Source organism: Lemur catta, chromosome 21, assembly GCF_020740605.2.
Source record: "Lemur catta isolate mLemCat1 chromosome 21, mLemCat1.pri, whole genome shotgun sequence".
NCBI classification, from domain to species: Eukaryota; Metazoa; Chordata; class Mammalia; order Primates; family Lemuridae; genus Lemur; species Lemur catta.
In genome coordinates this window covers 7744204-7769320 of record NC_059148.1, presented here as the reverse complement: position 1 = coordinate 7769320, position 25117 = coordinate 7744204, and the positions used below count along the sequence as shown (strand labels likewise).

Sequence of the window (25117 nt, the reverse complement as noted above, 5' to 3'; positions counted from 1 at the left end):
CAAGTGGGCTTCATCCCAGAGATGCAGGAATGGTTCAACATATGCAAATCTATAAATGTAATTCACCACATAAATAGATGTAAAAACAAAGACGATATGATCCTGTCAAAGATGCAGAAAAAGCATTTGACAAAGTTCAGCACCCTTTTATGATAAGAATGCTTAACAAAATAGGCATAGATGGGACTTACCCCAAAATGATAAAAGCCACATATGACAAACCCTCAGCTAACATCATACTGAATGGGGAAAAATGGAAAGCATTCCTGCTTAGAACTGGAACCAGACAAGGTTGCCCTCTATCACCACTTCTATTCAACATAGGGCTGGAAGTCCTAGCCAGAGCAATCAGATAAGAGAAAATGGGGGAAGAAAAGGTCAAACTATTGCTGTTTGATGATGATATGATCTTGTATCTAGAAAACTCCAAAGATTCTGCCATGAGACTACTGGAATTGCTAAACAAATTCTGCAAAGTCTCAGGTTGCAAAATCAGTGTACACAAATCAGTAGTATTCATGTATGCCAAAAACAAACTGAGAACCAAATCAAAGACTCAATACCTTTCATAGTAGCAACAAAGAAAATAAAATACCTAGAAATATATTTAACTACGGAGGTGAAAGACCTCTACAGGGAGAATTACGAAACACTCAGGAAGGAAATAGCAGAGGACGTAAACAGATGGAAAACCACACCATACTCGTGGACCAGCGTGTTAAAATGTCTATAGTACCCAATGTGATCTACAGATTCAATGCAATCCCTATTGAAATATACCAATAACATTTTTTGCCCACCTAGAAAAAATAATTCTATGATTCATATGGAACCAGAGAAGACCCTGTATAGCAAAAGCAACCTTAAGCAAAAAGAACAAATTTGGAGGCATCAATTTACCAGACTTAAAGCTATACTACAAGGATACAGTAACCAAAACAGCATGGTACTGGCACAAGAACAGAGACATAGACCAATGGAACAGAACTGAGAACTCAGATATAAAACCATCTTCATATTGCCATTTGACTTTGACAAAGCAAACAAAAACATACAGTGGGGAAAAGAATTCTTATTCAATAAATGGTGCTGGGAAAATTGGATAGCCCCATGTAGAAGACTGAAACAGAATCCGCACCTCTCACCTCTCACAAAAATCAGCTCACGAAGGATAACAGATTTAAACCTCAGGCATGAAACCATAAGAATTCCAGAAGAAAATGTTGGAAAAACTCTTATAGACATCAGCCTAGGCAAAGAATTTATGAAGAACACCCCAAAGGCAATCACAGTAACAACAAAATTAAATAAATGGGACCTGATCAAATTAAAAAGGTTCTTCACAGCCAAGAAAACTATCATTAGAGTGAATAGACAACCTACAGAATGGGAGAAACTATTTATGTGCTACACATCCGATAAAGGGCTGATAACTAGACCTATATAGAACTCAGGAAAATCAACAAGAAAAAAATCAAACAAAAGTGGGCAAAGGAGAGGAAGAGAAACTGCTCAAAAGAAGACAGACTAATAGCCAAAAACATATGAAAAAATGCTCAACATCTCTAATCATCAGGGAAATGCAAATCAAAACCACAATGAGATATCACTTAACTCCAATGAGAAGGGCTTTTATCAAAAAGTCCCAAAATGGCAAATGTTGGTGTGGATGAGGAGAGATTGGAATACTCTTACACTGTTGGTGGGACTGCAAACTAGTAAAACCTTGATGGAAATTAATATGGTGATACCTCAAAAAACTCAAAGTAGAACTACCATTTGATCCAGCAATTCTACTACTGGGTATTTACCCAAAGGAAAAAAAGACATTCTATAAAAAAGACATCTGCTGTTGGATGTTCATAGGAATACAATTCACAATGGCAAAGATGTGGAAACAACCCAAGTGTCCATCAATATATGAGTAGATTAATAAAATCTAGTATATGTCCAAACTTGGTGTTTGGGGAAAAAAAATTTAAAAAAGCAAAAAAGAAAATAAAATGTGGTATATGTATACCATGGAGTACTACTCAGCCACAAAAAACAATGGTGAACTAACACATCTTGCATTATCCTGGATGGAGCTGGAGCCCATTCTTCTAAGTATCACAAGAATGGAAAAACAAGCACCACATGTACTCACCATTAAATTGGTACTAATTGATCAACACTTATGTGCACATATGGAAGTAACATTCATAGGGCATCGGGGAGGTGGAAGAAGAGAGAAGGGGATGGGTAAATTCACACCTAATGGGAACAATGTGCGATGTTTGAGGGTTGGGCATGCTTGTAGCTCTGATTTGGGTGGTGTAAAGACAATATATGTAACCAAAGCATTTGTACCCCCATAATATTCTGAAATTTTAAAAAAATTTAATAAAAATAAAATAAAATAAAATAAATGCAGTACTGGTCACATACCGAGTGACCAGAGCCACAGTCAAACACTATACTGCTCCCGGGTCATGCACACTCTGGGCTCCCCACAGACTAAACTATCCAAACCAAGTCCCGAGATAGAGCTTCAGAACATCTGGCACTCACTTGCTTCCCCCATCCTCTGCTTCCTTCAGATCTACCCCTACTATCCTCTTGTTTTCAAACATTTTCCCCTTATTATTAGCAACAGTGTATTTTAGAGAAATTAGAAAACACAGATAAGCAAAGAAATCAGAGAAGACCGCCCTGACACTTAGGCGCTGTGCTTGGAGCCTGCCGGCACCTTGTTGAGCTGCTTGCTCAGCCAGGCTGCCCCCCTGTGGGGTGTGGGTGCCCCTAGGTCTGTCCACTGAGCAGGCTTGGTTCTGTTTCAAACTCATTCACTAAACACTGTTATATATAACTACCACGTCACAGGAGTCCAGAAGAACACCAAACAGCACGTGAACAGCACTTCTATTTCCTTGTAGTAGACTATGACCCACTGATCAGCAGCTAACTTGTGGCTTTGAATAAACTGAGGTTACAAAAATTATTAAAGAAAAAACAAATCAGAAGACAGATAAAGAACAAAGTACACTTCTACAATCTTAGCCACTCAGACAACCTTGGTTAACAGCTTGATATAAATCCTTCTAAATCCCTTTCCTGTGTATATATCCACATTTAACCCAAGATAGCAACTCCATGTGATCTGGTCATCCTTGACCCCTACCACTTTCAGGTCGAGAAATGATGCCTGTCACAATGAGGTACGACTGTATACCCATTAAGATGGCTATTTTTTTAAAAAGGAAAATAAGTGTTGGCAAAGATATGGAGAAACTGAAAACCCTGTAAATTGCTAGTAGTAATATAAAACAGTGCAGCCTCTTGGAGTACAGTATGGTGGTTCCTCAAGAATTTGAACACAGAATTACCATACCACCCAGCAATTCCATTCCTGGGTACATGCCCGAAAGAATTGCAAGCAGGGTCTTGAAGAGGTTGAAACTGCCCTTCAATAATGGGGTACAAGGTGAGAACTATGGTAAAGGCCTAGCTAAAAATAATGATAATAATTAATCACTGTCCCCCTGTTTGCTTCTCTATACTTGCCACTCCGGAGCCACGAAGCTGGTGGTCATAAAGATTCTTAACTTCTCCCCATAGCTGGTATCCATAAAGATTCTTAACTTTCTCCATAGATAACATCATCTTTTTGAAGGCTAAAACTAGTTTTTAAGATATCTGCCAGGCCTGCATTCCAGAGGATTGATTGACCCACCCAGACCGTACCAAGAAACCGACTCAACTGGAATTGTGACCCCTGGGACTGAAATAACACAAGAAGATGATTTCAACCCCCGCCCCCATAATTTTGCCCCAATTAACAAATCTAATTGCCTAATCCTTTGCCTGCCAAACTATCCTTAAAAACCCCGTCTCCCAAGTTCTCATGGAGGTGGATTTGAGAAATTTCTCCCGTCTCCCCACTTACGCTATGTGGAATAAAGACTCTTTCTCTGTAAAGCCTGCTGACTTAGTGTGTTGACTTCCTCTTGGGCAGCAGGCAAATGAACCTGGTTGGGCGGCAACAAGGTATTTGTACACCATGTTCACAGCAGCATTATTCACAATAACAAAAAGGTAGAAGCAACCCAAATGCTCATCAATGGATGAATAAACAAAATGTTATATATACACCTGATGAATATTATTCAGTCTTAAAAACGAAGAAATTTCCAACACATGCTACAACATGGATGAACCTTGAAACTAATACGCTAAGTGAATAAGGCCAGATAAAAGGATAAATATTTTATGATTCCATTTATATGAAGTAACTAGAATAGGCGAATTCATAGGAAGAGAGAGTGGAATGGTGGTTGCCAGGAGCTGGGGGTGGGGCTTGGGGGTGGGGGACAGAGAGTTATTGCTTAATAGTTACATAGTTATATAAGGTTTGGGATGATAAACAGGTCTGGAAATATACAGTGGTGATGGTTGTACAATGTTGTAAATATCCTTTTTTTTTTTTTTTTTTGAGATAGAGTCTGGCTCTGTTGCCCGGACTAGTGTGCTATGGCATCAGCCTAGCTCACAGCAACCTCAAACTCCTGGGCTCAAGTGATCCTCCTGCCTCAGCCTCTGAGTAGCTGGGACTACAGGCATGTGCCACCATGCCTGGTTAATTTTCTCTCTATATATTTTTAGTTGTTCAAATAATTTATTTCTATTTTTAGTAGAGACGGGGTCTCACTCTTGCTCAGGCTGGTCTCGAACTCCTGACCTTGTGCGATCCTCCCACCTCGGCCTCTCAGAGTGCTAGGATTACAGGCATGAGCCACTGTGCCTGGCCTGTGAATATTCTTAATGCTACTGTACCATGCACTTAAAAATTATTAAAATGCTAAACTTTGTTATGTATATTTTACCACAATGGATAAAAAGAAGAAAGGAAGAAATGTACAGCCCAAGTGTACTGTTTCCATGAAAAGTCTTGCAGCATGATTTCTGGAAAAATCTGTTACAAAACTCATGGAGAATGTCCACTGAGAAATACAAAGATAAATATCTGGCACAAGCACAACCTGGCCCAAAGCTGCGCTCAGGTCTGTAAGTCCCATACAGAGATGCAACAGGTACTTCGCCCTTGGTGTTGGCCTAGACGTGCCACTTGCCTCGGGTGCATGAATCAGGTTCATCTCCAACAGCCGAGTCTGGAGGTGCCCCTCAGCGGGGCGATTATTCTTCAAGGCATCCAACAAGAAGGAAGTACATTGCTGAATTAAACTGTTTTCCATGAAAACGTCTACAATCTGAAACAGATCCAAGACACACTTCACTCAAAGGAAACAGTGTTTTATTTTCCTATTGAAATAGTTCCTGAAATAGAATCTCATTTAGAAATTCAACAACTAGTTCCTTCCTTTGCATTTTCTCATGTGATCAAAATTCATGTAATTTATGGCCACTATTTATTACTATATAGTTCTGTGAAATCACATCACCTTTGTCATACTCACCAACAAAGCATTTTACTGGAATGGATTAAAGGGAGTAACTTTTATAATGAATGAACCCCTTTTACAATGAATGATCCAAGCAATCTTAATACATTAGTTAATCAAGTCCTAGAGGCAGCTGTGATGGTTAAATAATTTCAGGTGTCAACTTCACTGGATAAAGGAACACCTGCTGAACCAGTAAAGCATCATTTGGGGGTGTACCTGTGCGGATGTTTCCAGAGGAAATTGGCATGTGAGTCAGTGGATGGAATGGAGGAAGATTTGCCCTCATGTGGGCAGGCACCATCCAATTGGCTGGGGCCCAGACAGAACAATAGAAGAAAAAAGGATTTTTTCCTACTCAAACTCTCTCTCTCCCCCCTCCCCCATACCCTGTCTCCTAGAGCTGGGACACTCTTTTCTTCCTGTCCTTGGACATCAGAACTCCAGGCTCTCTGGACTTTGGATTCCAGAACCTAACACTAGCAGCCCTCTGAGTTCTCAGGCCTTCAGCCTCTGGGCTGAGACATCATCCGCCTCCCCAGTTCTAATGCTTTCAAAATTGGACTGAGTCATGATACTGGCATCCCAAGATCTCCAGCGTGCAGATGGCCTGTCATGGGACTTCCCAACCTCCATCATCATGTGAACCAATTCCCTTAATAAATCCCCTCTCGTATCTCTATATCTATATCTACCCTATTGGCTCTCTTTGGAGAACCCTGAATAATACAGCAGCCAATACCTGGTGTCTGGCCCATATACTATCATTATATTACTCAGACAAAACTGGGAAAACACTAACATTTACTTAGGCACCAATTATTAAAGTTAAATAGATGTTAATTTAAAGAATTAATAAGCCTTAATAAGAGGTAAAATATAGGTAATAAATTTAGTAATTGTGTAGCTGTTTTCAAATTTAAAATATAAAAGTTTATATATTTTTTGGTACATTCTATAAACAGAAGAAAAGTTTATATTTTAAAAAACTTTAACATATGAAGTTTAATCAAGATTTGAACTGAAGACTTCTTTCTCATTGAGAGCTAAGTACATTTGGCTCAAACTCCTTATTCATGATCTCCAAAACATCTGCAAATTCCCAGATATATAAAACCAATATAACTGTACTTACTATTTCCAAACAGGCTGTTGGTTTTGTTACCTTTCTTCAAGTTTGATTACATACCTATATGTCACCCAGAGCCCCTTGAACAGTATACTGGAGACGACTTGTCATGTGCTTAAATCTAAACACCAAGTAGGTTGTACTAAAAGACAGACTGACATTCACATAAACCCAGGTCAGCCAGATACCCACGACACAAATGTCTGGGTAACTAGACAGCACTCGCTGTGGTGCTTGGGCCACTGAGTGCTCCACGTGCTCAGGAGACAATGAGGCAGGAACTGGAGTCGGAAGGGATGGGGGCTGCCACTGTGAACATCACTTGGCCACCATCCACCACCACACAAAGAAACACGATCCTCCCAGCTCCACACACATCCTCTAAGATACTTTGAACCAAAGGTAACAAGTGTTCACATAATAAAGAGTAGAAGACAAGTTCCGCCAGCATACCAGACTTTTAAAAACTGGAAGATTAACAGCAAAGAAGAGCATTGAGACACACATTAACAGAAAAACAAATGAAAGGCAATATTCTTGATAGCTATAAAAACCCATAAAAAGTTGTTCCCAACAGCCTGTGCTCACCTGGTTAATGTCAGCCAACGGCTCGTCATCCTGCACCAGCATCTGAGAAAACTGCAGGCCCTGTTCTGGACTGACCCTCATCACACTCCTCAGCAAAAACATCCAGTCTGGGGTATACCCGACCTAGAAGCAAGGGAACACTAGCCAGGAAGACAAACTAAAAACCATAGGAATTAGAAAAAGAAGTTCTGGCCAGGTGGGTGGGCACGGTGGCTCACGCCTGTAATCCTAGCACTCTGGGAGGCTGAGGTGGGAGGATCATATGAGCTCAGGAGTTTGAAATCAGCCTGAGCAAGAGTGAGACCCTGTCTCTACTAAAAACAGAAAAATTAGCCAGGCGTCCTGGTGCACGCCTATAGTCCCAGCTACTCAGGAGGCTGAGGCAGGAAGATCGCTTAAGCCCAGGAGTTTGAGGCTGCTGTGAGCCATGGTGACACCACTGCACTCCAGTCCAGGCGACAGAGTGAGACTCTGTCTCAAAAAGAAAAAGAAGTTCTCCATCCTTTGTTCTGAACTTGTGTTTACAAAGAAACCAGCTTATGTGTGTACCAGCCCTCTAACAAACACGATATCCAAATAAAGGAACTGATTCCGTGTGGAAGGCACAATTAACCGTCAACACAGTGCAGACCACAGAGAAGTCACCCATCCATTTGCAAGCACAGCCTGCAGGGAGCACGTGGGAGCCAGACCTGGAAACCCACCAAATTAATATGCAGGTAACACACTGCAGGGTGCTGGGGGCGATGGGGACTGAGAGAGAGCAAGATAAAATCACAGGAAAGTTCCCTCCAGGAAGGGTGATGGAAAAGCTGTAAAAACAAGACAGGATAATAAAAAACTGAAGAGAATAAGATACGACCGTTATCGATGAATGACAGATGCTAACAGCAACACTGACAATGCTCTCACATCAGAGTACTCACATAGGATATTTTATAAACTTCAGAATCAGCAACCACCCAGCCACAAATGAGTAATTTGTGAGATGCAGATTGTTCAACATGCATTACCTTTCTGGCATACAGCACAATTTTCTGGAATTGGCCTGTTTCTGCAAAACACTGGATCACTTTGTCTGGCACATTTGCCCGAAGGTACACACTCAGAGCAAGTGTAGGGTCAGCAGTTTTGACCAGATCTCCCAGCTCTTCTGAGCACTCCAGCTGTGGCACCCAAAGGACAGGGTAAGGTTAGGACCAGAGAAGCAGGGAGCCGAGAACCCAGTTTTCAAACTGTGCTGGGGGTTGTGATCTTACAAGTGTTCCTACCTTGTCTTCTTTCAGCCACTTTTCTAAGAGCTGCTTGCGCCCCTGCTGAAGAACTGGACGGCAGAGTTCTAAGGATTCAAGTTTATTGAGCTGACCCTGGTCAAGCAGGATCCCAAAGTACTGAAGCAGAGGAGAAGCCTGCCCGGGCTGAGCAGGTATGCTCTGGAACTTCCACACCGTGTCGCTTGTCCGCAGGATTCCCTGATGATCAATGAAAATGCAGGTCATTTTGCTGTAATCACAAGGGATCCCTTTACTCAATTTGCTTGTATTAAAAACAAAATCTGCCAATGGAAATTCCACACTAACTGTCAGGGGCAAAAAGCCCTCTACTAAGGCAACTGCTCAAACCTTCAACAATGACCACAAGTATGGTGGGTCCGGGTCCTACAGGTGACTTCACAGGTAGGGTCTTACTTCTCCCCTGGCCTGCCGCAGTGAGAACAGGCCTCTAAGTTGATCCTGTAGTTGTAAGTTCTACTACCATTATATTCTAATTCAAAATACTCAGATTCCCAGATGAAAACTAGAAATGATTTGTTCATAACCATCACTTGAAAGGCAAGAAGGATTCTTTCAAGGAGAGGCAATTTGAAAGTCTTTACCTACTCAGGAGCAGATCTAGTCCCAGGACAATTTATCCTAATGAAGTAAACCAAGGGAAAAGCCATAAGCAGAACTGCTATACCCCAGAAGAGTGGAGAAAGTTCAGAGTAGGATTGTAGCTAAACAAAAAGGGTACAACCACTGGATGCAACTAGGTAGCAGCCGTGGAAAGTTCTAAGTCACAAAAATGCAAAACTGTACCTAAGCTAAGATGATGGGTAACATGCACGCACACAGACAAGGGCTGGAAGACACGGAAAAGAATGTCAGTGCAGCAAGACTGTGCTTTTTGTTTGTTTCTATTACTGTTATCCCACTGGTATAAAATTTTAAAACTAAAAAACAAAAAAACCCTTAACACTAATATACCCCAATATTGGTAGTGAAATGCTTTTATGCTTATTTCATTCTCAAAGTTGGCTCTTACAACTTCAGAATACTTGAACAACATTCAAGTTTCATTACCTTTGGTGCAGATGCTGCTACTTTGGCGGCTTCAGCGTAGCTCCCCTGTGCAAAGAGGGTACTGAATTTTCTCACAAACAACTCCTCTGCCCCAGCCAGGTTACTACGAATAGCCAAACGCAGGCCAAGGTCTGGATTCTGAAGCACGTTGGTAGTGTAATTCACAATGTTATCTTCCTCAACACAAACGGACAGCACCTGTAAGGACCCACCTGTGAGACTGGTGCAGCCTAGGGGAGCTCCACACTTCTGCTCGGCCCTGTTCCCTCCCGACACTGGAAGGTAGCCACGTTCTCAGCTCGTGGTGAGCAGGCTGCGAGGTGGGCCCGGAGAGTGGATAACTGTGACAGAGCAGACAGCATGGCACAGCTGCGGCACAGGCCTCTGTGGAGTTGCTACAGCACGTGGACAACAGCCCCAGTGACGCATTCGGCACTATGCCAAAATGGCCTGTTTTCATGGAACTGACATTTTTTTTTCTCAAACTTTTTTTTTAAGCAGAGATTTTCTTCTTTTAACTCTCTTTTAAAGCTTTGGTTGAGAAAGGTAACTTAACTACTATAGTATCTGCTTTTTCAATCCTCCCCCATCAATGTGGATATGGCACAAAGACGTGTGTGGTTTGCATCAGAACTGCTGCTCCGCTGGTAGAAGCTCCATGAAGGAGGGAGCTGCCCTCTCGGAACCAACCCAGCGCTGGGCATGTGCTGTCTGAAGGGGAGAGGGGTGAGGAAATGAAGGAAAGGGGAGAAAGTTTAAGAGCCAGTTCCTAGTGAATGGAAAACGTGTAAAACGAAATCTCAGAGTTACATACCTGTCCCTTTTTGTTGACGCCAATAATTCCAGAGGTCGGTTCATGTGGAGCAGTTACAAAGATTGTGTCAGCGCTAATGCGGTTCATGTAGATGCACATGCCAGACTCTAGGTCATACATATGAAGATAGCCATGCTTTGTGATCAAGTAAATAACACCATGTTTAGCTCCAACCTACAAGAGGACAGAACAACAGGTTGGAGGTTGGAGAGGTAAGGTGACGGCAAGTAGGACAACAGAGCTCACAAATGAGAAGGAGGATTCTTTTTTTTTTTTTTGAGACAGAGTGTCAATTTGTTGCCCTGGATAGAGTGAGTGCCATGGCATCAGCCTAGCTCACAGTAACCTCCAACTCCTGGGCTTAAGCGATCCTACTGCCTCAGCCTCCCGAGTATAGCTGGGACTACAGGCATGCGCCACCATGCCCGGCTAATTTTTTTTTATATATGTTTTAGTTGGCCAGCTAATTTGTTTCTATTTTTAGTAGAGATGGGGTCTCGCTCTTGCTCAGGCTGGTCTCCAACTCCTGACCTCGAGTGATCCACCCGCCTCAGCCTCCCAGAGTGTTAGGATTACAGGCGTGAGCCACCGTGCCCGGCCTGAGAAGGAGGATTCTTGAAATGACTGGTGGAGCAATGCTTCCCTGAGATGTGGATTCTAACTCCTACACCACTGAGAACCAGTTTTAAAGTCAACACTTGAAAAGATCTAACGATAGAGCCAGATGGGAAGGGCTCAGCGGAAAAATATGGGGAGCACAAAAAACCAAACGGAAACCTCGCCCCCAAAGAGAAATACCAACTCTCCTCCAATTGGCACAAGCCAGTTTCAGAATACCAACATGTTACCAGAAGAATTTCAGTCTTGGGTTATAAATAAGCTGAATGATATACAAGAAAAAATTGACATCCAATGCAAAGAAACCGCAAAAAAATTCCAGGATTTGGAAGAAAAATTCACTAAATAAATAGACATATTGAAGAAAAACCAAACTGAACTCCTAGAAATGAGGGATTTATTCAGGGAGCTACAAAACACAGTGGAAAGTCTCAAGAACAGGGTAGATCAAATAGAAGACAGAATCTCAGAGATCGAAGATAACTCTTTCCAATTAAATAAGACAGTCACAGAGATAGAGCAAAGAAATAAGAAAAAAGATCAGAGTCTTCAAGAAATGTGGGATTATATGAAGAAACCTAACGTGAGAGTTATAGGCATCCCTGAAGGTGAAGAAGATAATAAGCAAGGGCTGGATAAACTATTTGAAGACATAATAGAAGAAAATTTCCCAGGCCTTGCTAAAACTTTAGATATACAGGTTCAAGAAGCTCAAAGAACCCCTGGTAGATTCATAGCAAATAGGAAAACACCACGCCACGTAGTCGTCAGACTGACCAAAATATCCACTAAAGAGACCCTTCTTCGAGCTGTAAGGAGAAAGAAACAAGTAACATACAAAGGGAGACCCATTAGAATTACGCCAGATTTCTCAACTGAAACTTTACAAGCAAGAAGAAGTTGGGGCCCCATTCTCACTCTTCTGAAACAGAATAATGCCCAGCCTAGAATCTTGTACCCAGCTAAGCTAAGCTTTCTATATGAAGGAGAAATTAAGACATTCTCAGATAAACAAGGACTGAGGGAATTCACCAAGACAAGACCACCCCTCCAAGAAGTACTCAAAAGAGAGTTACACATGGATCATCACAACAAAGACCCATGAATGTAAAACCACCCAAGAGCTAAAGATCAAATTCTAGCCACCACAATGGCTCAAGAGAGAAAACATAGCAATGAAGTTCTACCCAATAAGATAAACAGAAATCTATCCCAATTATCAGTTCTCTCACTAAATGTCAATGGCCTGAATTCCCCACTCAAGAGACATAGACTGGGCCAATGGATAAAAAAACACAAACCAAGTATCTGCTGCCTTCAGGAAACTCACTTAACCAGCAAAGACGCATTTAGACTGAAAATAAAAGGATGGAACTTGATATTTCAAGCAAATGGTAGCCAAAAGAAAGCTGGTGTGGCAGTTTTAATTTCCAATAACTTAGTCTTTAAACCAACAAAAGTAATAAAAGACAAAGACGGTTACTACATACTGGTGAAAGGCACAATTCAACAAGAAGACATAACCATACTTAATATATATGCACCCAATCTAGGCGCACCCAGATTCATAAAGCAAATCCTACTTGATCTAAACCAAATCATAGACAACAACAGTTTAATAGTTGGAGACTTTAACACCCCACTGACAGCACAGGACAGATCCTCCAAGCAGAAAATAAGCAAAGACATAGTAGACTTAAACAGAATGCTAGAACAAATGGGCCTGACTGACATCTACAGGACATTCTACCCGAAATCCACTGAATATACATTCTTCTCATCAGCTCACGGGACATTCTCTAAGATTGACCATATCCTAGGTCATAAAGCAAGTCTTAAAAAAATTAAAAAAATAGAAATCATATCCCGCATCTTCTCAGATCACAATGGAATAAAAATAATAATGAACCCTAACAGGAACTCTCATTCCTACTCAAAGTCATGGAAGCTAAACAACCTTCTCCTGAATAACAATTTTGTAAAGGAAGAAATTAAGTCAGAAATCAAAACATTCTTTGAATTAAATGACAAAGGTGACACAACTTATCAAAATCTATGGGATGCAGCTAAAGCAGTCCTGAGAGGAAAATTCATTTCCATAAATGCCTATTTCAAAAAGACAGACAACTTACAAATAGACAACTTAATGAATAGACTCAAAGAGCTGGAGAAAGAAGAACAGACTGACCCCAAACCCAGCAGAAGGCGAGAAATTATTAAGATCAAATCAGAATTAAATGAAAAAGACAAAAAAGGCCGGGCGCGGTGGCTCACGCCTGTAATCCTAGCACTCTGGGAGGCCGAGGCAGGTGGATCGCTCAAGGTCAGGAGTTCGAGACCAGCCTGAGCAAGAGTGAGACCCCATCTCTACTAAAAATAGAAAGAAATTATCTGGCCAACTAAAATATATATAGCAAAAATTAGCTGGGCATGGTGGCGCATGCCTGTAGTCCCAGCTACTCGGGAGGCTGAGGCAGTAGGATCGCTTAAGCCCAGGAGTTTGAGGTTGCTGTGAGCTAGGCTAACGCCACGGCACTCACTCTAGCCCGGGCAAAAAAGCGAGACGCTGTCTCAAAAAAAAAGACAACAAAAATACTATAAGGGAAATTAATAAAACAAAAAGTTGGTTCTTTGAAAAGATAAATAAAATAGACACACCACTGGCTAGACTAACCAAGAGCAGAAAAGAAAAATCTTTAATAACTTCCATCAGGAACATGAAAGGAGAAATCACAACCGAAGCCACAGAGATACATGACATTATCTATGAATATTACAAAAATCTTTATGCACACAAATTGGAAAACGAGGAGGAAATGGACAAATTTTTAGAAACACACAGCCTTCCCAAGCTCAATCAGGAAGAAATAGAATTCCTGAATAGACCAATATCAAGAACTGAAATTGAAACAGCAATAAAAAACCTTCCCAAAAAGAAAAGCCCTGGTCCAGATGGGTTCACACCTGAATTTTATCATACATACAAAGATGAACTGGTGCCCATCCTACATAAACTATTCTTCAATATTGAGAAGGATGGAATTCTCCCCAACACATTCTACCAAGCCAATATAACATTGATACCAAAACCAGGAAAGGATGCAACAAAAAAAGAAAACTACAGACCAATTTCTCTCATGAACGTAGATGCAAAAATTCTCAATAAAATCCTAGCAAATCGTATCCAAGTGCTGATTAAAAGAACAATTCATCACGACCAAGTAGGCTTCATCCCAGAGATGCAGGGGTGGTTCAACATACGAAAATCTATAAATGTAATTAACCACGTAAATAGAAGCAAAAATAAAGACCATATGATCCTCTCAATAGATGCAGAAAAAGCATTTGACAAAATTCAACACCCTTTTATGATAAAAACACTTAACAACATAGGCATAAATGGGACCTACCTAAAAATAATACAAGCCATATATGACAAACCCACAGCCAACATCATACTGAATGGGGAAAAATTGAAAGCATTCCCACTCAGAAATGGAACCAGACAAGGCTGCCCACTGTCCCCATTACTTTTCAACATAGTATTGGAAGTCCTTGCGAGAGCTATCAGACAAGAGAGCAGAATCAAAGGTGTCCAAATAGGGACAGAAGAGATCAAACTCTCACTCTTCGCTGATGACATGATGTTGTATCTGGAAAACCCCAAGGACTCAACCAAGAGACTCCTGGAATTAATTAATGAACTCAGTAATGTCTCAGGTTACAAAGTCAATACACACAAATCAGAGGCATTCATATATGCCAATACCATTCAATCAGAGAACCAAATTAAGGACTCAATACCTTTCAAAATAGCAACAAAGAAAATAAAATATCTAGGAATATATAAAGGACCTCTATAAAGAGAACTATGAAACGCTAAGGAAGGAAATTGCAGAACACGTAAATAAGTGGAAATCCATACCATGCTCATGGATTGGAAGAATTAACATTGCTAAAATGTCTATACTACCCAAAGTAATCTATAGATTCAATGCAATTCCTATTAAATTACCAACATCATTTTTCACAGATTTAGAAAAAATAATTATACACTTTGTATGGAATCAGAGAAGACCCCGTATAGCAAAAGCAATCTTAAGCAATAAAAACAAAATGGGAGGTATTGATTTGCCAGACTTCAAACTATACTACAACGCTGTGGTTCTTAAAACTGCTTGGTATTGGCACAAGGGCAGGGACACAGACCAGTGGAACAGAACAGAAAACCCAAGTATAAAACCATCCTCATATAACCATCTAATCTTTGACAAAATAGACAAAAACATACTCTGGGGACAAGAGTCCCTATTCAATAAATGGTGCTGGGAAAACTGGATAGCCACATGTAGAAGATTGAAACAGGACCCACAGATTTCACCTCTCACAAAAATCAAATCACGGTGGATAACAGATTTAAACCTTAAATGGGAAACGATTAGAATTCTAGAAGAAAATGTAGGAAAGACTCTTACAGACATTGGTCTAGGCAAAGAATTTATGAAGAAAACCCCTAAGGCAGTCGCAGCAACAACAAAAATAAACGAATGGGACCTGATTAAATTAAAAAGCTTCTGCACAGCCAAAGAAACAGTCATGAAAATAAACAGACAGCCTACAGAATGGGAAAAAATTTTCGCATACTACACATCAGATAAAAGACTGATAACAAGAATCTATTTAGAACTCAGGAAAATCAGCAAGAAAAAATCAAACAATCCTATCAAAAAATGGGCAAAGGACATGAATAGAAAATTTTCAAAAGAAGACATAAGAATGGCCAAAAAACGTATCAAAAAATGCTCAATATCCCTAATCATCAGGGAAATGCAAATCAAAACCACAATGAGATACCACTTAACTCCGGTGAGAATGGCCTTTATCAAAAAATCCCAAAACAACACATGCTGGCGTGGATGCCGAGAGACAGGAACACTGATACACTGCTGGTGGGAATGCAAACTAGTGCAACCCCTGTGGAAAGCAATATGGAGATACCTTAAACAGATTCAAGTAGACCTACCATTTGATCCAGCAATCCCATTATTGGGCATATACCCAGAAGAACAAAAGTCATTCTTTAACAAAGACACCTGTACCCGAATGTTTATAGCAGCACAATTCACAATCGCAAAGATGTGGAAACAACCCAAGTGCCCATCAATCCACGAATGGATTAGTAAACTGTGGTATATGTATACCATGGAGTACTACTCAGCTATAAGAAATAACGATGATACGACATCTCTTTGGTTCTCCTGGAGAGAGCTGGAACCCATTATACTAAGTGAAGTATCCAAAGAATGGAAAAACAAGCATCACGTGTACTCACCAGAAAACTGGTTTCCCTGATCATCACCTAAATGTACATCAGGGAAGGGTACCAATTGGATATCAGACTGGGATGGGGGGTGGGGGGAGGGGATGGGTGTATGCCTACATAACGAGTGCGTTGCACACCCTCTGGGGAATGGTCATGCTTGAAGGTGCAGACCCGGTGAAGCGGGGGGGGGGAGGGGATGGAGGTATGACTACATGATGAGTGCCAGGCGCACTGTCTGGAGAATGAGAACGGACGCGCTTGGGACTCTGACTCGGGGGGATGGGCGGGACATGGACAATGTATGACCTAAACTTATGTACCCCCATGATGAGCTGAAATAAAAAAAAATAATAAAGTCAACACTTCGCCCAACCGCTCACAAATGAAGGTCCAAGAAAATCAGGCTATTCTATATATCTTGCAGCTAGAGCTATCCTTTCCCCAGTTTCTTACCAAACCCCTCTAAGCAAGCTGAGAGTTCATGAAAGGGTAAAATTCTGGAAGAAGACCCCAGACACTGAGTTCACATCCCAGCCTGCCCTCTACCACCCCTCATTAACCTTTGACCTTTGCCAAGTACCCTGGACTCTTCCAGGAAAATACTCAACACACAGGAAAACCTGAAGGGGAAAAAGACAGAGGAATTTGCCCAACCGGATTATTATAAAACACATAGTAATTTTAAAAGTATGGTATTAGGCTGGGCATGGTGGCTGGCACCTGTTATCTCAGCACTTTGGGAGGCCTAGGCGTGAGGATCGCCTGAGGCCAGGAGTTCAAGACAGGCCTGGGCAACATAATAAAACTCTGTCTCTACAAAAAATACAAAAATTAGCCAGACATAGTGGTGAACACCTGTAGTCCCAGCTACTCTGGAAGTTGGGCTGGGAGGATTGCTTGATCCCAGGAATTGGAGGTTACAGTGAGCTATGATGATGCCACTGCACTCCAGCCTGGGTGACAGAGAGCCTATCTCATAAACTGAGGGTCCTGTAAGAGAATCAATTATATATGAGAATTTAATAAGAATGAGTAGATAACCTATCAGTGGGAAAAAGACACTTTATATCGATGAACATAATCAGCTAGATATCTGGGGATAGGGAATGAAGGCAAGAACTGGATCTCTATCTTACTGTTTAGATCAAAGTAAATTCCAGATGGGCCAAAGACTTTAAATAAAAAAACAAATACAATTAAGAGAGTAATGGAAGAAAATATGCTGGGAACAGTGGTGTGCACCTGTAATCCCAGCTACTTGGGAGGCTGAGGTGGGAGGATCACTTGAGGCCAGGAGTTCAAGATCAGCCTGGTCAACACAGAGAGATCCTGTCTCAATTAAAAAAAAAAATATATATATATATAATATACACACATATGTACATATACAGGTAAATATTGCAATTATCTTGGGGTACAGAATTATTTTCAAAACATGATACCATAGCCACACAAAATTGCAAAACTTCCACAAGGTGGAACACACCACAAATTACGACTGGGAAAAATATTCAAAACACATCAGACACTTAGTGTACTAGAACTACAAAGAGTTCTTAACAAATAAGATAAAGATCCCAACAGAAAAAAATGCAAAGATTAGGAAGAGGCATATAAGTGGCCAGATGCATATAAGTGGCTGATAAACGCAACCTCCCCGACAGTAACTGACAAGAGGGCATGAAAACCAGCAGACACTGTCCAGCTACCAAAGCAGTGCTGGCAGGAATGTGACCTGGCTGGTGTGGTCATGACAGCCTGTGACATGCACATGCTCCTGACCCAGCAATTTCATGTCTAGGAACTCATCCTCAGACTTTTAGACTAACATACAAAGATAAATAGACCACAGTGTTCCTTGAAGTGTTTATTGTAAACATAAATATCCACCACTGGGGATTGCTCAAATGAGTTATGGCACATCTGCAGAACCGATGATGCAAACAATAAAATAGATACATGTACATCATTGACACAGAATGACCTACAACACAGTGAGAGGAGGTCACAAAGCAAGGCTACTGCAAAGCCATTTTCATAAGGATCTATTTGTACCTAATGTGCATGTGAAGTTACCTCCAAAGGGGTGGTCACAATTAGCAGTGGCAGGATTTCAGCTGATATTTAATTCTGCTGTTACATTTATCAACATTGCTGGAAATTTCTAGATAACACATTTTTATGAGACAAAAAAGTAAAAAGGAGATTATATAATCTTACATATATAATGTGATCCCAATTTTGTTCAGAAAAGGTTTACGTCTCAGAAAGGTTTCATGTAACAAGTAGCGAGATCTTTGATATATTTTACACCCCACTGGTTCAACTACAAAGGACTGACGAAGGGCACTCCTTTCCATGGACAGGCCTTGTCCCGCTCACACCCCAAAGTCCCAGACCTCCAAATGGGTTTGAAGGAGTCATGGATTTCTGGTGGAGGGGACACAGAAGTGGACTGCAGATGTGGCCTCCTGGAGCTCAGGAGGTGCTACAGTGGGTATTTTAGGACATGAAGATGCTCACAGAGCAGCATGTTCATACCTGCATAGCCACTGGAAAATCAGTCTGTGCCTCTGGAGGGAAGAACACATCCACGGCTTTCTTTACAAAAGGCTGGTTTCCTGCTGCAGGCTGTCCAACTTCGATGATGTGCAACTAGAAGAGGGATTTTAGGTCAGTACGGGGAAATGTGCTTGGTGGCAGGCGGATGCTGACCAAGACAGAGAAGTGAGCAGAGCCTCAGGTCCACGCACTGCATGACCAACGCTAAAACTCACATTCACACAAAGCAGGATGACCCCTTCATTGGGCTGCTTGTGATTATCCACTGAGCTGTTGCCCACCATCAGGCCCAGCAAGCAGAGCCAAGGCCAGGCAGCCTAGCAAGGTCTAGTTGACAGAGTCACCACCTATGTCCCTTTTCCCTGGGCCTCGGCACCAATGCCCATGAAAGAAAGGGTTCTAGCCAGGATCTGCTGTCCATTCCAGCTCTGCTTTTTGCTCTCCTGGACACGGTCCAGGCTCACATAAGCCCTTTAGTGACCAGATCTCATCACCGAAGCCCAAACTCACAAGACAGTCCAACCATGGCATAGGCCTGAGCTTTTCAAGGTTATGCTGGGGGAAGTAGAATCTTTGTAGAATCGGGAGGAATAGCTGCACATGAGGGGTCCTCCCTGCCTTTATCACAGCAGCTCCAGGTACCTGACCTACACACATGCCTTCCCCATAACTTTCTTTTTAAAAATTTTTTTTTTCATTTTCTAAAAAGGAGTGGTGTTCAATTGCCTTGTCTTTTTTTTTTTGTTGAGACAGAGTCTTACTCCACTGCCCTGGGTAGACTGCAGTGGGGTCACTGTAGCTCACTGCAACCTCTAACTTCTGGGCTCATGTGATCTTTTTGCCTCAGCCTCCCAGGTAGCTGGGAATACAGGCATGCGCTACAATGCCCGGCTGTTTTTATTTATTTATTTTGTTTGCTTGTTTCCTTTCTTTTTGGTAGAGACGGGTCTAGTCTTGAGCTCCTGAGTGCAAGCGATCCTCCCAGCTCGGCCTCCCATGAGTGCTAGGATTACAGGCATGAGCCACCGCGCCCGGCCCCCCATAACTTTCATGCAAGATACCAAAGCTAAAACAAGTCTGGAACTATATCACAACATGATATGAGAGACATGAAACAAGTGTTGGAGGGTAGCTTAGCATCGGAAAGGGACAAGGGCACCCCTGGAGGACAGTCTGGATTCAGCCAGGCAGAGAGGAAGGAAACACCAGCAGGGCCTTAGGCAGGGAGGGGAGGATGCTGAGCCAGGCCAAGAAGGGAGGCCGAGCAGAAGCACTGGGGGCTTCTGAGGGGTTGAAGTGGGGGACTTAGACGTCTTGCAAAAAGCCACTTAAAGACAGGTAAAAGGTAGTTTAGGAAAACTCTCTGGCTGGGCCTATTGGTTAGAAAGGTTGGAGTGGGTCTGAGGGCCTGATAAATGCTACTTCCTAACCCGAATGTGAGGTGACAGGGCTCTGTCTACCATAAAAGGCTAAGACAGATGTGAGGCTTGCTAAAGGTCAGGTGACAGCAGAATAGAATGGCGCCTGAGAGCCGTGGCTTCTTGCTTGGGAGCTGGGAAGGGGTGACACTGCAACAGAAGTGGAGGTGTGGGAAAGGAAGCCAGGTTTCCTGGGGAGGCCGCTGGGGGAGGTCAGCAGGCAGGAATTGTGTCCGGGCAACTCTCGTCTACAGGTGGAAACTGCCAGGCTGGTCCTCCAGGACAGGTGGACTCAGTCAGGGGCACAGGCTGAGCAGGACTCTGGCAGGACCCCACACTCTTCCCTGCAGTTGGGGAGGCAAGATTCAGACACAAGATATGGGGCAGCTCCCAGGCCAGTTACTGCTGGGGCACTGCGGTTTCCAGGCCGCCGGTCTCTGAGTGTGGAAGGGCCTGCCACAAAGACCCTCCTGGCCCATCTCCAGCCTCGCCTGCCTGCCTAAGGGCAGTGGGCCACCTGACAGCCGAGCCCTTCTTTTCAGGGTCTGCCGCTCGCTCCCTTTGCAGAATGCTCTTCTCCGCAGGGAGCTCCGCAGGGCAGGGGCTACTGCTGAACGGGCGGCCCGTCGCTGCCCAGTTCTGTCTGTGAAGGGGTGGTGAGCCGCTTTGGGCCACATAGCTAAAGTCAGTGTCCCTAATCAGCCTTACCAGCAACAAAGCTGACAGTTGACCTGACTCCTATCATGTTTTCCTACTGGTTTTCAACTAAGGAAGGTATGAAGTATGTTACTCAGCAAGAGACCGAAGTACTCAAAGAAGTGTATTTCCAATAAGAAAGTCTGGGAAGCCACATACTAATTTAGAACTCCTCTTTGGGGAATACTTCAGGCCTAACGGACAACCCAAAATAATGATTTCAAGAAATGCTTTTGACAAGAGTGTACTGGGAAAAGGGCTCTGTTTTGAAGCCACTCTCCCAGTGACCAAGGCAACCCCTGCAGAACCCCAGGTCTCCCCGACACCGTAAACTCTTCCACCTCCAGCCCGGTGCCAGAGCAGCCCTGCCCAATAGTGCTGGCCATGCCCAAGCCAAACAAAACTCAGCTCGCTCCCAGGCACAGCCTCTTCTCTCCGTAGCTCCCCTGGTACCCCCATCACCACCACCTGAGCGGAATCACACCTTGGGTGACATGGAGCCATGCCTTATGGCAAGGATGGCACTGCCCTGGTGACTTCACACCCATCTCTGCCATGAGACTGATGCCCCAGAGCAGAAATTGTGCCTCACTCACCCTTATGGCCCATCTCAGTACAGTCTGAGAGGATTTTTTAGGGGAAAGGGGCCAATTAATCAGTAGCCAACTTCAGGTTACTAACTGTATGACAGCATTGCTGCCAACCCACTGGCACGTCCATCAGGGTGAGGAGCTCCACACGCTGCCGTGAGCCTTTGACTACACAGGCGCCTGTGGGCTGTGCCCTACTCCCCACTGCACTTGCACCCAGCACCCACTCAGGATGCACTTCTCAGGAAGAAGACAAAGCAGAGTGGATCTTACCTTGCCGCCTGTAGGACCACGGACAGCAAAGCAGAAAAGGGTGGCAGGCTTGGCATTTCCCTCGATCTTGAACTCTGCAAAAGCAGCGGCATGGCCTTCTATGGGTTGTGAAACTTTCCTGTCCACAGAATAGAGCTGCATTGCCCCAACCACACGGTTTTGCTAAGAAAAGATATTGCAATGAAAGGGAGAGAAAAGAGATGAACGTAAATAAACAATTCTTGAAACATCCTTCCAAAATGAAAGTCTGATACCCTGATATACTTCCTCTAGTAAAAATTAAACTTATTAGCTATTAGGGGGATGATACAACTCTGAATTTGATGTGCAAAGACAGCACAAACTAGGGAAAAAAATAAGACTATACAAAAGTAAGACAGATGATCCTAATTTGTTAAATATATGTGTGTGCATGTTTTCATAAGAAATAAGACTTGTGCATTCTGGAGGAAAAACTCTAAAACGTTAATAGTAGTTAAATCAGGGGGATGAGATTACAGGCTAATTTTAAAGATTATATTTTCTGAAACCTGTAAGTAGCAAAAATTTTATGTAATAAAAACCAATAAGACTAATATCTTTTATAACACTTAGAACTTACATTTTCCAGCAAAGAATTTTAGTACATTTATATCCAATTTCAAATGCTGAAAAAGCTAAGCAAATGGAACGTGAAAGTGTCAACAGTTCAAGCTCCTGTAATTCAACATTAAAATAATCATCTCTGCTGAGTGAGGCCCATGTAGTCTGTGGGTAAAATTATTCAGTCTATTCCCCACCTACTCACATCTCCTTAAAATGGGAAAACAAAGGCTTTAATATTTTTGTTTTTAAATATCTTTTCTATTTTACTTTTCTATTGCACAGACTTATGTTAAAGTTATTACACAAAGTCCTGATACATGCCACAACATGGATGAACCTCGAAAATATGCTAAGGAAAGAAGCCAGTCACAAAAGACCACATATTGTTTGATTCCACACAAGAAATATTAGTATCAAGAATAGAGAAATCGGCTGGGCACGGTGGCTCATGCCTGTAATCCTAGCACTCTGGGAGGCCGAGGCGGGAGAATCCTCGAGGTCAGGAGTTCAAGACCAGCCTGAGCAAGAGTGAGACCCCGTCTCTACTAAAAATAGAAAGAAATTATCTGGCCAACTAAAAAATATATATATAGAAAAAATTAGCCGGGCATGGTGGTGCATGCCTGTAGTCCCAGCTACTCAGGAAGCTGAGGCAGTAGGATCGCTTAGGCCCAGGAGTTTGAGGTTGCTGTGAGCTAGGCTGACGCCATGGCACTCTAGCCAGGGTGACAGAGTGAGACTCTGTCGAAAAAAAAAAAAAATAGAGAAATCTATAGGGGTAGAAAGTGTATCCGTGGTTGCCAGAGGCTGGGACTAGGGATTTGAAATAAGGGAATAACCAGCAGATAGATGGTCTGTATTCTAACAGAAAAGTGAATAAGTAAGTTTTAAAATGAAAATCAAAAGGACAGGACAAAACTCACCCTCCCTGGGAGACTACGGGAAGATTTCCAGCAACACAATGACAGCATGTTTGAGTCCCAAAGCTAGAGAAGCCTACACTGAAGCCAAGGCCAAGAGGCAGAGCAGAGAGAACACCCGAGGTCTGGGCTAGAGACCCTGACCCCGGCTCCTCTGCTGGCTGGCACTCACAGACCCAGAGGCCATACAGGTGGCCTTCAGCCTATGACCAGCTTCTAAGCCTCAGGCACCTGCCAGGTGAAGCCCACCTCCTGGGGCTGAGTGTTACGTGTGCCCAATTTGGGTAAAGGTACACTGAGGACTGTAGGAGGCAAAGATTCAACACACACACTTGTTTCTTGTGCCAGGTACCATGATAAGGGCCAAGGGTGAGGAAAACAGTGCAGCAGAGGCCCTTCCTTCCAGGACAGAGGGTGAGGCTTTCTGCAAGTATGCGAAGGACTGTGACACAGGGTGCTGACTGCCATGACACGGGCAAGAACAAGATGCCTTGTCACCACACCCAGACCAGGGAGTCAGGGAGGGCTTCCCAAAGTGACACCTAAGCTGGAGTCAGAGCTAACCAGGTGGCAGGAAAAGAAGCTGTTTCAAACAGAAACAGGCATGTGCGCATTTGCAAGTGCTTAGGCAGGGGTTGGCAAGCTATGACCCCACGCTCCCCTCCCCTTTTTATGTTGAGGTGAAATTCACAAGACAGAAAATTAACCATTTAAAACTGTATGATTCAATGGCATTTAGTACATTCACAATGTTGTACAACATATCTATTAACAGTTCCAAAACATTTTCATTACCCAAAAGCAATCCCTGTGCCCACCAGTTAGTCGGGTGCCCCTATCCACAACCGTGGTAACCACCAATCTGCTTTCTCTATAGATTTGCCTACTCTAACTATTTCATATAAATGGAATGATAAAATATGTGGCCTTTTGTATCTCATTTCTTTCACTTAGTAAAGTTTCTGAGGTATGTCCATGTTGTAGCATGTATCAGTACTTCATTCACTTCTAGGGCTGAATAATATTCCATTGTATGGATGTGCCACAATTTATTTATCCATTCATCTGTTGGTGAACATTTCGGTTGTTTCCACCTTCTGGCTATTTTGAATAGTGCTATTATGAACATCTACGTAAAAGTCTTTGTGTGGACACATTTTCATTTCTCTTAGGTAGATACCTAGCAGTGGAACAGTGGAACTGCTGGGTAATATGGTAATTCTATGTTTAACTGGTTTTTTGTGGTGTTTTTTTTTTGAGACAGGGTCTCACTCTGTCACCCAGGCTGGAGTACAGTGGTGCAACCATAGCTCACTGCAGCCTCCAACTCCTGGGCTCCAGTGATCTTCCTGCTTCAGCCTCCCAAGTAGCTGAGACTACAGGTGCACAACACCACGCCTGGATAATTTTTAAATATTTTATAGAGATGGGGTCTCACTATGTTGCCCATGCTGTGTCTCGAACTCCTGGGCTCAAGCAATCCTCACCCTTCAGCCACCCAAAGTGCTGGGATTACAGGCATGAGCCACCTGCACCCAGCCTGTTCAACTTTTTGAGGTCCTACCAAACTGCTTTTTTACAATGTCTGAGTCATTTTACATTTCCATCACTAATGTATAAGGGTTCTAATTTCTCCACATCATCTCCAACACTGGTTGTTTTCTATTTTGTAAAAATGACAACCATCCATGTGGGTGTAAAGTGGTGCTTCATTGTGGTTTTGAATTGTATTTCCCTAGTGACTACTGACATCGAGCATCTTTTCATGCTCTGGCTGGCCATTCATATATCTTCTTTGGAGAAATGTCTATTCAAGTCCTT

General features: G+C 42.7%; 1 protein-coding gene across 7 annotated transcripts in view; it reads right to left on the bottom strand.

Moving 5' to 3' along the window:
- Positions 1–25117, bottom strand: part of CLTCL1 (clathrin heavy chain like 1) — a 110339-nt gene that overhangs the window by 46210 nt on the left and 39012 nt on the right. For 6 of the 7 annotated variants that reach the window (XM_045535186.1, XM_045535193.1, XM_045535189.1 and 3 more), the window contains 8 exons: positions 21792–21953; positions 18794–18907; positions 10312–10485; positions 9498–9695; positions 8427–8627; positions 8169–8321; positions 7156–7278; positions 5109–5246 (listed from right to left, as the gene is read on the bottom strand). In XM_045535186.1, coding sequence (XP_045391142.1) covers positions 5109–5246; positions 7156–7278; positions 8169–8321; positions 8427–8627; positions 9498–9695; positions 10312–10485; positions 18794–18907; positions 21792–21953 — 1263 coding nt within the window. The remainder of the gene's footprint in view (positions 1–5108; positions 5247–7155; positions 7279–8168; positions 8322–8426; positions 8628–9497; positions 9696–10311; positions 10486–18793; positions 18908–21791; positions 21954–25117) is intronic. The other variant, XM_045535187.1, reaches the window with a different exon arrangement.